A 15,041-nucleotide genomic window follows, 5' to 3' on the forward strand; every position below is an offset into this window, starting at 1 on the left:
GCTCCAACTTTCGAAACTGAAATATCTTTGATTTATGAGAGTGGGAGGGGCAGTTCTGATCCGTTAGACAATGCAGAGCAGTTGGCTTCCAGTTCAGGAGAGTTCAAACGCCAGGATGTCAGGGTTTCTGACAGGGTGGGTTAGCAGGTGACACTAGTTAAAGAGCAGTAAAAGGAGCGGGTTCGATTTCCAGAGGAGTGATATAAGAGAAAGTAACACAGCCCGAGGACCAGGCATGAACCAGCTTAGGACAAGACCAACACATACAGTACAGTATGTGCAGGAGTGACAGGAGCTGCTCACATCTGTCACTTGTCATAACATGAACATGTTATTTTCAAACAGATCTTGAATAGTTACAACCCCAAATTACCTATTTTATATCACTATGATTGAACACTAAATAAAAAGTTTATTTTTGCATGCATTGTGAACTACACATTTCCAATTATTATAGAATTCTTTATTGACTGAAGTGTTCATATATCACTGTGTTTCATCAGAGAGGCTGGGCTCCAGTCAGGGGCAGTGAGACTCTACACTGGTCACTATCAGGTGATACAGACCAGCTCAGTGCTGTTAACCACTGGTCTTCTGTCTTTGTTCTCCTCTGACCAGTCCAGACTGGGCTCACAATCATTATACACACTATACACACGTTATACATTATTTTGGATATATTTATATTCAAATAATCTTGAATTTCTACCCAATTGTGGACATTTTACTGGAGTTATTACAGTAAACTACCAACTTCCTATAAAGTCTATATATTACTGTACCTCCCTGTATTCAACACTAACGATACTTGTATTTATAAAGTATATAAAGGGTTAATTGAAGAAGCGCGGAGTGAAAACAGAAAAACACACTCGTGTGTTACAAGAGTGTAAAGATGTACGAGGCTGAGAAGAAGATCCGCGATACCAGCTCCAGCTCTCCTGTCCTGTAAGAACCTGTGGAAAAGCTCCCATATTTTTACTAACTTCTTAGAAAATAAACCTTTAAAAAAGGAATCTCGTGTGGGTTTATTCTCGGCGAACGTCTCTGACTGCAGCCCTCACTGGAAGGGACTTGCGTGACGTCACCACGGCCAGGCTGTGTGGGACAAGCGGTGGAGACGCCCGCAGGAAGTCGCGCATGGGGTTTATGGGAATTGTAGTTCGTAACTTGTAGCTATTGCCTGCTATGGGGAAGCATAGCAAGACAGGAAGCGTTCAGACAGGGTTACACTTAGAGCAAACTACCTGCCTCCATGAACCTATTTTTAAACAGCCGTGGGTGAAAACACTAGGCTCATGTAACTAATGAGGTAGCGAAATACAATATGAGGTATTAATAAATTTATACGTATATAAACTACAGACTCAAACAAGCTTAAAAAGGTGGAAGTGATATTAGAAAACAGTTCACACTGAAGAAATAAACTCGTATTTACTAAATTCCCCTGTTTCTCTGGTCAGTTCAGGTTTTACTGCTCATTTCAAAGAATTTTCATTAATTACATTTCATTACACGTGAAAGACGCGACCCTGTACCGGATACTGGATACTGTACTGGATACAGCACATAGAAACTGGACTGACCTCTGTTCACGACTAAAGACCCTCAGTATAAATAGTTAATTGTAATTAATGTAATGAGCTGTAATGAGTCCCGGTGTCGGAGTAATTGTAACTGATATCAACACAGACAGTATTATATTAGTGAGAGTAACAGTCATAGAGAGGAGATTAAACCGTTTTAAAACAAAATGAGATATCACCCTACTAATACATTTCTGTATTATTTTAAAAAGATGTTGTCTTGAGAGTGAAGTAATGGGACACTTGAATCAGAAAGTGTTGCTGTAAAAAGCGGTTTTTCTTCTCGTCCACAAACTCTCCCCGCTCTGACCTCTCATCCAGGTCGCTTCTAATGTGTCTGTTCTGGCTATTTCTGTCTAAAAACACGTTACAGGACTCCCGTCTCCTGTGGAGACACGTGTGGGGTCGTGACAGGGTTGAAGTCCCACATTTTACACCAGTTTAAACTGGGACTGGGTACAACCTGGATCAAGACAAGAACTGAGAGATTCATCCATCAGTTTCAGGACTCTCTCCCACTGGTGTCCTTTTCTCTGTCCTGCCCTGTCCTTGTCTCTGTCCTGTTTCCTAAAAACCCCACTAATACCCCGTGTAGGAAAGAAGACCCGCTCGTCACTCCTGTCCTGTCCCGGTGTTGCAGTAACTGGGACTGAACCAGACGGAGAGGAGACGCTCACTTCCAGAAATTTCCTTCCCGCTCGGTTCTTCCAGCTGAGCCCCAGACGGACTTTTCCCCTCCTGAGGAAAGAACATCTTCCCACACAAACAGCCCGTTTCTCTCGGAAACACTGGCAGCCCAAACACACACACACAGCACAGGGGACGTTTTCACCAGCCGCGCCGCCACACGGACACCAGGACTCCCCTAGTCTGCAGAAACACCAGGGAAGAGCCTCCGCACTCCCTCCCAGCCCACAGGAGATTCCCGATGGAAGTAGCTGGCGGGGGATTCCCAGTCATTCCTGGGATTTCCAGGAAAGAAGCGGCTCCTCACCTGGGAATAATTAAAACCAGAGACACACTCAATCATTTAAGATCCCGTGGGTGCTGACTTCAGTATTCTGTTGACATAAAAATAATTGATTCATTTCTGTCCCCATTTCCTGTAAAGCAATTTGAGTGAAGTGTCAAGAACAGCGCTATGCAAGAGTAAGGAATTATTATTTAATTTATCGATCAGTCTATGTAGCAGTGTTACGTTTCCACTAGGTGACGCCAAAGCAGCATTACAGAGCAGACGGGAAACAACTCGTTTAGATCAACAGGAAGAGAGAAAGAGATGGCGTCTGAAAGCTCAGCGCTCAGCCCTGGTGAGTTTTCTCTTGTTCTAACTGTCAGAGTGTCGGTAAGGGAGTCACTGAGGGTCTCTTCTCTGTCACAGAGCACAGCAGCAGCTGGAGAAGGTTCTTCCTGTCTGCTGGGGGTTGGTAGTAGTTCAGGTGGGGAGCTGCGTCAGCATGCGTAGACTGCAAAGGACCAAGTCATAGGTTTATTCCCTGCTGAAAAGCCAGCGTTTCGGCCTTCTTCAGGTGTGAGAGTTTGTACTGTCTGTCAGACACACAGGGTCTGAACTAGGAGAGAGACAGGAGCTGATTTACTTTCACTTTCTCCTGTCGGGGATCAGAGATCGGTACTGTCAAACCTGAACAGGAAGGAAATCATAAATTTCCACTGGATTATACTTAGAGGTTTATTTACAGATAATTGAATTGGTGTAAAACCTGATGGTTCGCTAATGTATTTGCAGGAGTTTTAAACATGGCGGATTAGTTCAGACATGGTTGTTTCCTGTATGAAACCGGAGCAGCAGAGAGACACGCAGAATATAAAAAGAGTCACCGACGAGACTTGCCTGTTTGGTAGTTCGTCACTGACGGATGCAAGGGCCAGATGTGACAGTAGCCAGGGAATTTCTCCTTTCAGTGTTTAAACTTGTGTCCCCAGAACTTGTGTCTGTGTTTTTTGTTTTCCTACTCCTTATGTTCAGAAAGTTGATGACTGGAGAAACTGACCCATAGCTGTAACTGGGATTTTCATCACCTCAGACAAATAAAACTGTTTATTTTTTTAATAAGCCATTCCTCATGTTTTTTTTCCTTTCCTGAGCTGTACTGTGTCAACTGTCCCAACCCTCTGCCTCACCTTGATCTGATTCTTCCACTCCATCATGAAGAAGGTGAAAACACATCTCTACTGTACAGTATTGTAAGAGCAGGATGGACACAGCATCTCTGATCAGCTGGCTGTTCCACACCCGTTAACTAATTAAAACTAAGTAGTGTGAAGAGGGCCTAGACACTAACTCCATTTCTCCTTTGACCTCACTGGACTGTTTCTTGACTTGTCTGTCCTGAAAGTCCATGAACAGATGTCACCGCCTGGAGAACTATTTAAAGTGCTAAATAAGTGTTATTATTATTAATCATCATCACAGCTGGTTGTCTCTGGCACTGACACTTCTCCAGTGTCGCCAGGAGGACTATATAAGGTCTATATATTGTGCCGTTTCTTGACTGGTCTGTCCTGAATGCTAGTCTAGAATGTGACATGAACAGATGTAACTTCCCGTTGGGCAGTTTGACTGGGTGCGGAGACACATTCCAGTCAGCAAGAACTCGCCACATCGACCTCCTGGCAAAATCAGAGCTTAAATACAAAGTGCTAAATAAGTGTAAAGATTATTATTATTATTATTATTATTATTATTATTATTATTATTATTATTATTATTATTCACAGCCGGTTGTCTCCGAAACTGACATTGCTATCCTTCGGAGCACTGTATAACATCCTATAAGTCTATATACAGTAAGCGGAAGGGTTAATATTCTTCAGAAATTTGAATTTGCTCTCCTCTCTGAGGGAAGAGGATAAATTGCACCAACACACTTCTGGGCCTGGTGACCTGTGCGCTCGGTCAATGACTATTTAATACGTTCAGTACAGCTGGCCCTGGTGCAGGTGTGCGTGTGTGTGCGTGTGACAGACTGGCGTCCCGTCCAGGGTGTACTGTGCCTTCTGCCTGTTGCTTGATAGGATAGGCTCCAGCTCCCCCTTGACTCTGAACTGGATGAAGTGCTTAGGAAAGGGATGGAAGATGAACTCACTGAAACAATCCGACAGGTGGTGTGGATCTCCGGATTCTATGTAGGCCCATGACTTTCACACTTTTGCACCATCCTGATTCCTGAATCAGTTCATCAGTTCTGCCCATTGCTCATCTCACCCCATGTTCCTGTGTCTCGGCCTCGCTGGTGTTGAGGCACTGTGTTCAGTCAGTGAGCTTACTGAGGCGGTGAACAAGTCGACCTGATCTTCAGCAGCAGGGGGTGCCTGCGGGCAGTGGAGGTTTCTTCATGTTGGGGAGTTTTATCTGTCATCTGCTCTTTTCTCCCTGACGGGCTGCTGCGAGCTCGGCTCTTCGCACAGAAAAGAAAATCTTGCACTTCCTGTGTCTCTGCAATTGTGGGGAGACATGTTGTTGTTACAGTTAGTACTTGAGTAAACAACGAGAGTGGAGATTTAATAAAATAAAGAAAATAAAGAGAAGGTGGGGCGGAGCTTAAATTTCAGCAGCCATCTTGATCGGGTCACATATGTTTTAGTAAAAAATTGAACAAATCATCTAGCAGCAAAGGACATGTGTCTAGAGAGAGAACAGATTTGAAACCACAGTGTGTGATAAGAAGCTGGTAAGTGAATTAAATAATCTGTGATCTTTCTCTCTGACAGGGGAGGGACAGGCTGCTTCCCATGAGGCACCACAGCGTCTCTCAGACATCAGGATCGTGCTGCTTCGGGACAGAAGGTCTTGGAAGACCCCAGCAGGAAACGCCATCCTGGGCAGAGAGGAGTTTGACACTGAGAGAGTAGCTAAGGAGTGTGAGAAGAGACAGGGTGAAGTAGCTGGGAGGCAGGTCACTGTAGTTAACACACCAGAATGGTATTTCTGTGTTCAGCGGTATACAGATGGACAGGAGCCTGCTTTCGAGGACACTCTAGACTGGAATAAAAAGGTGATTCAGCCCAGTGTGTCTCTGTGCCACCCAGGACCCCACGCTCTCCTCCTGGAGATTAATCTGGACTCATACACAGACCACTGGAGATCAGTGGAAAAGCATCTCGATCTTCTCAGTGAGAGAGTGTGGAGACACACAATAGTGCTGTTCACCTGGGGGGACACACTGGGAGACACAACCATTGAGCAACACATTGAAAGAGGAGGGAAGGAGCTCCAGTGGCTGGTGGAGAAGTGTGGGAACAGGTATCATGTTCTCAACAACAAGAACAGGGGCGACCGCACTCAGGTCACAGAGCTGCTGGAGAAGATAGAGGACATGGTGGCAGGAAAGAGTGACTGTTATTATGAGACTGAGGAAATGAATTTACAGAAGGTGGCAGAGAATTTCAAGACACTGGGAATTAAGGAGAGACAGAGGATACAGGAGCTACTGCAGAAGACACTGGGACCCCAACTGCTTCCCAAGAGTGAGTTCATGTTCTTGTTGTAACAGACAAATAAGTTTTGGGTCCCGAGATGAAGTTTAAACACCTGATTGTTTTGCAAGGAACAATAAGATCAAAGTATTGTTCGGAATATAGGTACAAAACCTCCAGTTTATATAGCAAACTTTAGCTGTCTCTGATGCAAATTGTTACCATGGTAATGGGGGGAGGACACCTGTGTTTGGACATTCCCCAGACCTTGACCACTTTTAATGGCCGGATTTATCTTTCCTTAGTTAGGGGGGTCTCTATCTTGCACTTGGATTCTCTTATCATTTAACTCCCATCCCTGCCATAACTCAAAGGTGCTTAAGCCTGGAATGTGTTGTGTCACAAGAAGTCTTTGTGCAGAAAGAAATCAGTTAACCCCCTTTTCACATCTTATATCTTTCTTCATTCTCTCTCTCATAGGAGTCATACCTTAATACGTAGAGATTATAAACAGGGTCATGATTGCACAGCACAACTGTCTCATGGAAATCTCCGTGAAATAAATTATTTTGATATTACGTTTACCAGATAAGTGATAAAAACTGAGTTCCAGTGATATCTCGGATGCCCAGTTCTACAGCAGGGCTCTGCAGGAAAAGACTCACAGCTGTGTTGGAAACAGAGCCCCTGTGGGGTATCTAACCTGTAGAGCAACAGGTCTCCACTGGGTCACACTGTGAGCTCTGCTGAGACTCCTCACTCACTGCAGCCCATCTCAGTGCTGAGTTTCTGAAGAGGACTAATCTGTGATCTTTCTCTCTGACAGGGGAGGGACAGGCGGATTCCCATGAGGCACCACCGCATCTCTCAGAGATCAGGATCATGCTGCTGGGGGAGAGATGGTCTGGGAAGAGCTCAGCAGGAAACACCATCCTGGGCAGAGAGGAGTTTGACACTGAGAGAGAAACTGAGGAGTGTGTGAAGAGACAGTGTGAAGTAGCTGGGAGGCAGATCATTGTGGTTGACACTCCAGGCTGGTATTCCTCTTTGAGGACGTCCTACCATAAACAGGAGTCTCCCGTACAGGCCTCTCTTAAGTGGATTAAAGAGGTGATTGAACCCAAGGTGTCTCTGTGTCCCCCAGGACCCCAAGCTCTCCTCCTGGAAATTAATCTGGACTCAAACACACACTGGAGATCAGAGGAGGAACAACTGGAGCTTCTCAGTGAGAGATTCTGGAGACACACAATAGTGCTGTTCACCTGGGGGGACACACTGACACACACGATGATTGAATGGTACATTGAGAGAGGAGGAGAGGATCTCCAGTGTCTGGTGGAGAAGTGTGGGAACAGGTATCATGTTCTCAACAACAAGAACAGGGGCGACCGCACTCAGGTCACAGAGCTGCTGGAGAAGATAGAGGACATGGTGGCAGGAAAGAGTGACTGTTACTATGAGATTGAGGAAAAGGATTTACAGGAGATGGAAGAGAAGTTCAGGATTTTGGGAATAAGGAAGAGGCAGAGGATAGAGGAGCAACTACAGAAGACACTGGGACCCCAACTGCTTCCCAAGAGTGAGTTCATGTTCTCTCTCTGATAGGGGTCACACCTCAATATAGTCAGATTAATCCATAGATTTTAAACAGAGTTATATTATGATGCATGAAATTGTCTTGTACAAGTCTGAGTAGCTCTGAAATGAATCATAAATTTTGATATTATTTTTACCAGATATGTGATAAACACTGATTCCAGTGATGTCCTGGATACCCAGTTCTACAGCAGGGCTCTGCAGGAAATGACTCACAGCTGTGTTGGAAACAGAGCCCCTGTTGGGTATCTAATCTGTAGAGCAACAGGTCACCAATGGGTCACACTGTGAGCTCTGCTGAGACTCCTCACTCACTGCAGCTCATCTCAGTGCTGAGTTTCTGAAGAGGAATAATCTGTGATCTTTCTCTCTGACAGGGGAGGGACAGGGGGATTCCCATGAGGCACCACAGCATCTCTCAGAGATCAGGATCGTGCTGCTGGGGGAGGAGGAGTCTGGGAAGAGCTCAGCAGGAAACACCATCCTGGGCAGAGAGGAGTTTGACACTAAGGGAGTAACTGAGGAGTGTGTGAAGAGACAGGGTGAAGTAGCTGGGAGGCAGATCACTGTGGTCGACACTCCAGACTGGTATTGCTCTCTTCAGCAGTTCAAGGATGAGTATGAATATGAGTCTCCACTACAGCTCACTCTCAGGTGGATTAAAGAGCAGATTGAACCCAGTGTATCTCTGTGTCCCCCAGGACCCAATGCTCTCCTCCTGGTGATTAATCTCTACTCAATCACATATTTGAGAAGAGTGGAGAAACATCTGGAGCTTCTCAGTAAAGGAGTCTGGAGAAACTCAATAGTGCTGTTCACCTGGGGGGACAAAGACATTGAGCAGGATATTGAAAGAGGAGGGAAGGAGCTCCAGTGGCTGGTGGAGAAGTGTGGGAACAGGTATCATGTTCTCAACAACAAGAACAGGGACGACCGCACTCAGGTCACAGAGCTGCTGGAGAAGATAGAGGACATGGTGGCAGGAAAGAGTGACTGTTATTATAAGATTGAGAAAATGAATTTACAGAAGTTGGTAAAGAATTTAAAGAAATTAGGAATAAGGAAGAGACAGAGGATACAGGAGCTACTGCAGAAAACACTGGGACCCCAACTGCTTCCCAAGAGTGAGTTCATGTTCTTGTTGTAACAGACAAATATGTTCTCTCTCTGATAGGGTGACACCTCAGTATAGTCACATTAAAACAGTAGAGAATTTAGCCATGACCATAGCATCATGCATAACAATACTGCGTGATAGAAAACTCAGTGATTGTGAAATGAAACAATTATTGTGTTATTTTTTAACCTAATAGGTGATATTTTCTCACTTCCAGTGATATCCTGGAACTTACACAGCAGGGTTCTACAGGAAATGCCTGTAGAACTGTATTGGCTGTATTGGAAACAGCCCCTGTGGGGTATCTACCCTGTAGAACAACAGGTCTCCACTGGGTCACACTGTGAGCTCTGCTGAGACTCCTCAGTGGTGAGTTTCTGAAGAGGAATAATCTGTGATCTTTCTCTCTGACAGGGGAGGGACAGGCTGATTCCCATGAGGCACCACAGCGTCTCTCAGAGATCAGGATTGTGCTGCTGGGGGAGAGATGGTCTGGGAAGAGCTCAGCAGGAAACACCATCCTGGGCAGAGAGGAGTTTGAGATGTGGAGAGGACCTGAGGAGTGTGTGAAGAGTCAGGGTGAAGTAGCTGGGAGGCAGATCACTGTGGTAGATACTCCAGGCTGGTATTTCTCATCTGAAGATGATGTTGAGAATGACTGTGAACAGGAGTCTCCAGTACAGGACACTCTAGAGTTAATTAAAAAGGTGTTCAAACCCAGTGGATCTCTGTGTCCCCCAGGACCCCACACTTTCATTTTAGTGATTCATCTACACACAGGAACTGCATGGAGATCAGTGAAGAAAAAAGTAAAGCTTTTCACTGAGAGAGTCTGGAGACACACAATAGTGCTGTTCACCTGGGAGGACACACCAAGATACACAACCATTGAGCAGCACATTGAGAGAGGAGGAGAGGAGCTCCAGTGGCTGGTGGAGAAGTGTGGGAACAGGTATCATGTTCTCAACAACAAGAACAGGGGCGACCGCACTCAGGTCACAGAGCTGCTGGAGAAGATAGAGGACATGGTGGCAGGAAAGAGTGACTGTTACTATGAGACTGAAAAGGATTTACTGGAGATGGAACAGAAGTTCAGGACTTTGGAAATAAGGAAGAGACAGAGGATAGAGGAGCTACTGCAGAAGACACTGGGACCCCAACTGCTTCCCAAGAGTGAGTTCATGTTCTCTCTGTGATAGGGGTCACAACTCAGTGCAGTTTAATGTAGAGATTATAAACAGGGTCATAGCTGCACTGCAAAACTTTCTGTTGGGAAAACTCAGTGACTGTGAAATTAATTATTTTGATATTACTTTAATCGGATAAGTGATTAATTTTAACTTCCAGTGATGTCCTGGATACCCAATTCTACAGCAGGGGGTATCTAACCTGTAGAACAACAGGTCTCCACTGGGTCACACTGTGAGCTCTGCTGAGACTCCTCACTCACTGCAGCTCATCTCAGTGCTGAGTCTCTGAAGAGGAATAATCTGTCATCTTTCTTTCTGACAGGGGAGGGACAGGCTGATTCCCATGAGTCACCGCAGCGTCTCTCAGAGATCCGGATCGTGCTGCTGGAGGATAGAGAGACTTGGAAGAGCTCAACAGGAAACACCATCCTGGGCAGAGAGGAGTTTGAGACTTCAAGTAGACTGTGGCTTCTGGGTCAAGGTCTAACTAAGGAGTGTGTGAAGAGACAGGGTGAAGTATCTGGGAGGCAGATCACTGTGGTCGACACTCCAGACTGGTATTGCTCTCTTCAGCGGTACTCAGCTCACTGTGAAGACAAGTCTCCTGCACAGGCCACACTTAAGTGGATTAAAGAGGTGATTGAGTCTCAAGTGTCTCTGTGTCCCCCAGGACCCCATGCTCTCCTCTTAGTGATAAATCTGGACTCAGGCACAGACTGGGGAGTAGTGGAGGAACACCTGCAGCTTTTCAGTGAGAGAATCTGGAGACACACAATAGTGCTGTTCACCTGGGGGGACACACTGAGACTCACAACCATTGAGCAGCACATTGAGAGAGGAGGGGAGGATCTCCAGTGGCTGGTGGAGAAGTGTGGGAACAGGTATCATGTTCTCAACAACAAGAACAGGGGCGACCGCACTCAGGTCACAGAGCTGCTGGAGAAGATAGAGGACATGGTGGCAGGAAAGAGTGACTGTTATTATGAGATTGAGGAAATGAATTTACAGGAGATGGAAGAGAAGTTCAGGACTTTGGGAATAAGGAAGAGACAGAGGATACAGGAGCTACTGCAGAAGACACTGGGACCCCAACTGCTTCCCAAGAGTGAGTTTGTGTTCTCTCTCTGATAGGGGTCACACCTCAGTGCTCTCAGTTTAATACAGATATTAAATGGGGTCATATTATCATATATTTAAGCTTCTGATAGAAGTCTGAGTAGCTCTGAAATGAATCATATATTTTAATTTTGTTTAATGAGATAAGTAATAAATGTTAACTTTGTGTGATGTCCTGGATACCCAGTTCTACAGCAGGGTTCTGCAGGAAAAGACTCACAGCTGTGTTGGAAACAGACCTCTGTGGGGTATCTAACCTGTAGAACAACAGGTCACCACTGGGTCACACTGTGAGCTCTGCTGAGACTCCTCACTCACTGCAGCTCATCTCAGTGCTGAGTTTCTGAAGTGGAATAATCTGTGATCTTTCTCTCTGACAGGGGAGGGACAGGTGGATTCCCATGAGGCACCACAGCGTCTCTCAGAGATCAGGATCGTGCTGCTGGGCCAGAGAGGGTCTGGGAAGAGCTCAGCAGGAAACACCATCCTGGGCAGAGAGGAGTTTGAGAGCAAGAGAAAAATTCTGACTTGGACCGGATCCCATCAGTGTGTGAAGAGACAGAGTGAAGTAGCTGGAAGGCAGATCACTGTGGTTGAAACAACAGGCTGGTATTCTTGTCAGCTGTACTCAGTCCTCTATGAACAGGAGTCTTCTGCACAGGACACTCTAGAGTGGATCAGAAAGGTGATCGAACCCAGTGTGTCTCTGTGTCCCCCAGGACCCCACGCTCTCCTCCTGGTGATTAATCTGGACTCTGTGAAAGAGAAAAGATCAGTGGAGAAACATCTGGAGCTTCTCAGCAAGAGAGCGTGGAGACACACAATAGTGCTGTTCACCTGGGGGGACACACTGAGAGACATAACCATTGAGCAGCACATTGAGAGAGGAGGGAAGGAGCTCCAGTGGCTGGTGGAGAAATGTGGGAACAGGTATCATGTTCTCAACTACAAGAATAGGGACGACCACACTCAGGTCACAGAGCTGCTGGAGAAGATAGAAGACATGGTGGCAGGAAAGAGTGACTGTTATTATGAGATTGAGGAAATGAATTTAAAGGAGATGGAAGAGAAGTTATGGACATTGAGAATAAAGAAGAGAGAGAAGATAGAGGAGCTACTGCTGAAGACACTGGGACCCCAACTGCTTCCCAAGAGTGAGTTCATGTTCTCTCTCTGATAGGGGTCACACCTCAATATAGTCACTATAAAACAGAAGAGAATTTAAACATGACCATAGCATCATACATAACATTACTGCGTGATAGAAAGCTTAGTGACTGTGAAATGGCATTTATTTATTTTAACCAGATAAGTGAGTAATTCAAGCAGGGAGCTGCGTCAGCCTGCGTGGGCAGGAAAGGAACAAGTAAAGACATGAGAAGATCCACAACGTTTTGGCTGTGGAGCCTTCTTCAGGTGTGTAATTCTCTCTCTTCCAGTGATGTCCTGGATACCCAGTTCTACAGCAGGGTTCTGCAGGAAAAGACTCACAGCTGTGTTGGAAACAGACCCCTGTGGGGTATCTAACCTGTAGAGCAACAGGTCTCCACTGGGTCACACTGTGAGCTCTGCTGAGACTCCTCACTCACTGCAGCTCATCTCAGTGGTGAGTTTCTGAAGAGGAATAATCTGTCATCTTTCTTTCTGACAGGGGAGGGACAGGCGGATTCCCATGAGGCACCACAGCGTCTCTCAGAGATCAGGATCGTGCTGCTGGGCCAGAGAGGGTCTGGGAAGAGCTCAGCAGGAAACGCCATCCTGGGCAGAGAGGAGTTTGAGATGTGGGGAGGACCTCAGGAGTGTGTGAAGAGGCAGTGTAAAGTAGTTGGGAGGCAGGTCACTGTGGTCGACACACCAGACTGGTATTCTTCGTCTGTCCTCTTTGAAGAGGAGTCTCCTGTAGAGGACACTCTAAAGTGGATTACAAAGTTGATTGAATTCAGTGTGTCTCTGTGTCCCCCAGGACCCCACGCTCTCCTCGTGGTGATTAATCTGGACTCATACACAGACTGGAGATCAGTGGAGAAACATTTGAAACTTCTCAGTGAGAGAGTGTGGAGACACACAATAGTGTTGTTCACCTGGGGGGACACACTGAGACACACAACCATTGAGCAGCACATTGAGAGAGGAGGGAAGGAGCTCCAGTGGCTGGTGGAGAAATGTGGGAGCAGGTATCATGTTCTCAACAACAAGAACAGGGACGACCGCACTCAGGTCACAGAGCTGCTGGAGAAGATAGATGACATGGTGGCAGGAAACTATGGGCTGTGCTTTACTACTGACATCAAAGAAATAAACACTGAGCTAGAAAAATATATTAAACAAAAGGAGGAGAAGAGACAGAGAGAGACAGAGGAGCTGAGAGAGAGGGAGGAGACGAGACGGAGAGAGACAGAGGAGCTGAGACAGAGGGAGGAGGAGAGACAGAGAGAGACAGAGGAGCTGAGACAGGAGTATGAAAGAAGGGAGAGAGAGAGAGAAGAGGAGCTCAGACAAAGGTTCGAGGAGGAGTGGAGCAGGAGAGAAGAGGAGCTGAAGGAGAAGATGAGAAAGACACTGAAGGAAAAGGAGCTAGAGAAAGAGACAGAGGAGTCCAGACTGCTTGTTAAGAGAACAGGACAAGTGTCCGGGAGACAGGTGACTGTGGTGGACACTCCAGACTGGACCACAGGACAGGAGCACGGAACAGAGACTGACGAGCTAAGAGAGACATTAGAGAGATACAGGAGGGAGACTGATGAGCTGAGAGAGACAGTAGAGAGACACAGGAAGGATTTTGAGGTGCTGAGAGAGACAGTAGAGAGATACAGGAAAGAAATGGAGAAAGAGTTCTGAGGAAAAAGGCAGAGGGGCAGAGAGATGCAAAGAGATACTGCAGCAGGTCAGTCACTGATCCACACAGTCTTTCCCAGCAGGAGAGGAAGACTGAATACTTCCTGGGCACAGAGTGAGGACTTTCCACTGAAACACTGATCTCTTCCTTGTAAGATGAGTCATTAGTCACTATCTGAAGAAAATTCTCTAACGATGTCAAGACACACTTCACTTGGGTTTCCACAAAATTCGAATCAGACGTGAACCAGATTCATTGTGAACTCTGGCAGCACATCAAGCTCATTCTCAGTGGGTGTTCAGCACTAATGTCTCCTCCTGAGTAAAACTGGCAGGAATGAGGAGACACTTCTGCACAGGCCGTAATATTATACTACAGCATATGACTAAAGAGAGTCAGTGTAAAGAGTTAATTACTGTAAGTGTAATTAATCTAATAAGTTGTAATGTGTCCTGGTGTCACAGTAACTGTAACTGATAAGATAGAAAGTAATATATTAGTGAATAGGCTCAAAGAATCTTCCAAAAATGCTGGAAATGATATTAGAAAACGTAGTTCACACTGACGAAGTTCACTCGTATTTAATACATTTCTGATTTAATAAATTCCCCTGTTTCTCTGGTAAATCCAGGTTTTACTGCTCATTTCAATGAGTTTTCATTCTTTACATTTCATTAATGTGAAAGACGCGACCCTGTACTGGATACAGCTCATAGAAACTGGACGTACCTCTGTTAACGACTGAAGACACTCAGTATAAAGAGTTAATTAGCTGTAATTAATGTAATGAGCTGTAATGAGTCCCAGTGTGCAGTAACTGTACTGATAACAACACAGACAGTATTATATTAGTGACAGTAACATTCAGGAGATCAAATGTTTTTCTGATAAAATGGGACATTACGCGACTACTACATTTCTGGAAATATTATTATTTTAAATTGTTGTCTGGAGACTGAGGTAACGGGACACTTTAATCAGAAAGTGTGGCTGTAAAGAGCAAAGTTCCCGGTTTTTATACTCGTCCAGAAACTCTCCCCGCTCTGACCTCTCCTCCAGGTCGCTTCTAATGTGTCTGTTCTGGCAGGTCTCTCTCCAACTGGTGTCCTTTTCTATCTCTCTGTCCTGTTTCCTAAAAACCCCCACTAATACCCCGTGTGGGA

General features: G+C 45.7%; 1 protein-coding gene across 1 annotated transcript; it reads left to right on the forward strand.

The window, feature by feature from the left end:
• The first annotated feature begins 2,741 nt into the window (after positions 1-2,741).
• On the forward strand, positions 2,742-14,504 carry LOC148665490 (uncharacterized). Its single transcript, XM_088631617.1, has 8 exons — positions 2,742-2,896; positions 5,319-6,074; positions 6,850-7,602; positions 7,997-8,743; positions 9,151-9,909; positions 10,249-11,031; positions 11,423-12,196; positions 12,694-14,504. Exons 1-8 carry the CDS (start codon positions 2,866-2,868, stop codon positions 13,878-13,880), a joined length of 5,790 nt encoding a protein of 1,929 aa, XP_088487743.1. The 5' UTR covers positions 2,742-2,865; the 3' UTR covers positions 13,881-14,504.
• The last annotated feature ends 537 nt before the right edge of the window (positions 14,505-15,041 follow it).

This window comes from Lepisosteus platostomus, chromosome 5, assembly GCF_059453375.1.
Source record: "Lepisosteus platostomus isolate fLepPlt1 chromosome 5, fLepPlt1.hap1, whole genome shotgun sequence".
NCBI lineage: Eukaryota > Metazoa > Chordata > Actinopteri > Semionotiformes > Lepisosteidae > Lepisosteus > Lepisosteus platostomus.

Excerpts from the sequence above, each read along its gene's own strand:
- LOC148665490 (XM_088631617.1), top strand. The coding sequence starts at position 2,866 with ATGGCGTCTGAAAGCTCAGCGCTCAGCCCTG. Across the intron at positions 7,603-7,996 it reads ACCCCAACTGCTTCCCAAGA|GGGAGGGACAGGGGGATTCC; the intron begins GTGAGTTCATGT and ends TCTCTCTGACAG. Across the intron at positions 11,032-11,422 it reads ACCCCAACTGCTTCCCAAGA|GGGAGGGACAGGTGGATTCC; the intron begins GTGAGTTTGTGT and ends TCTCTCTGACAG.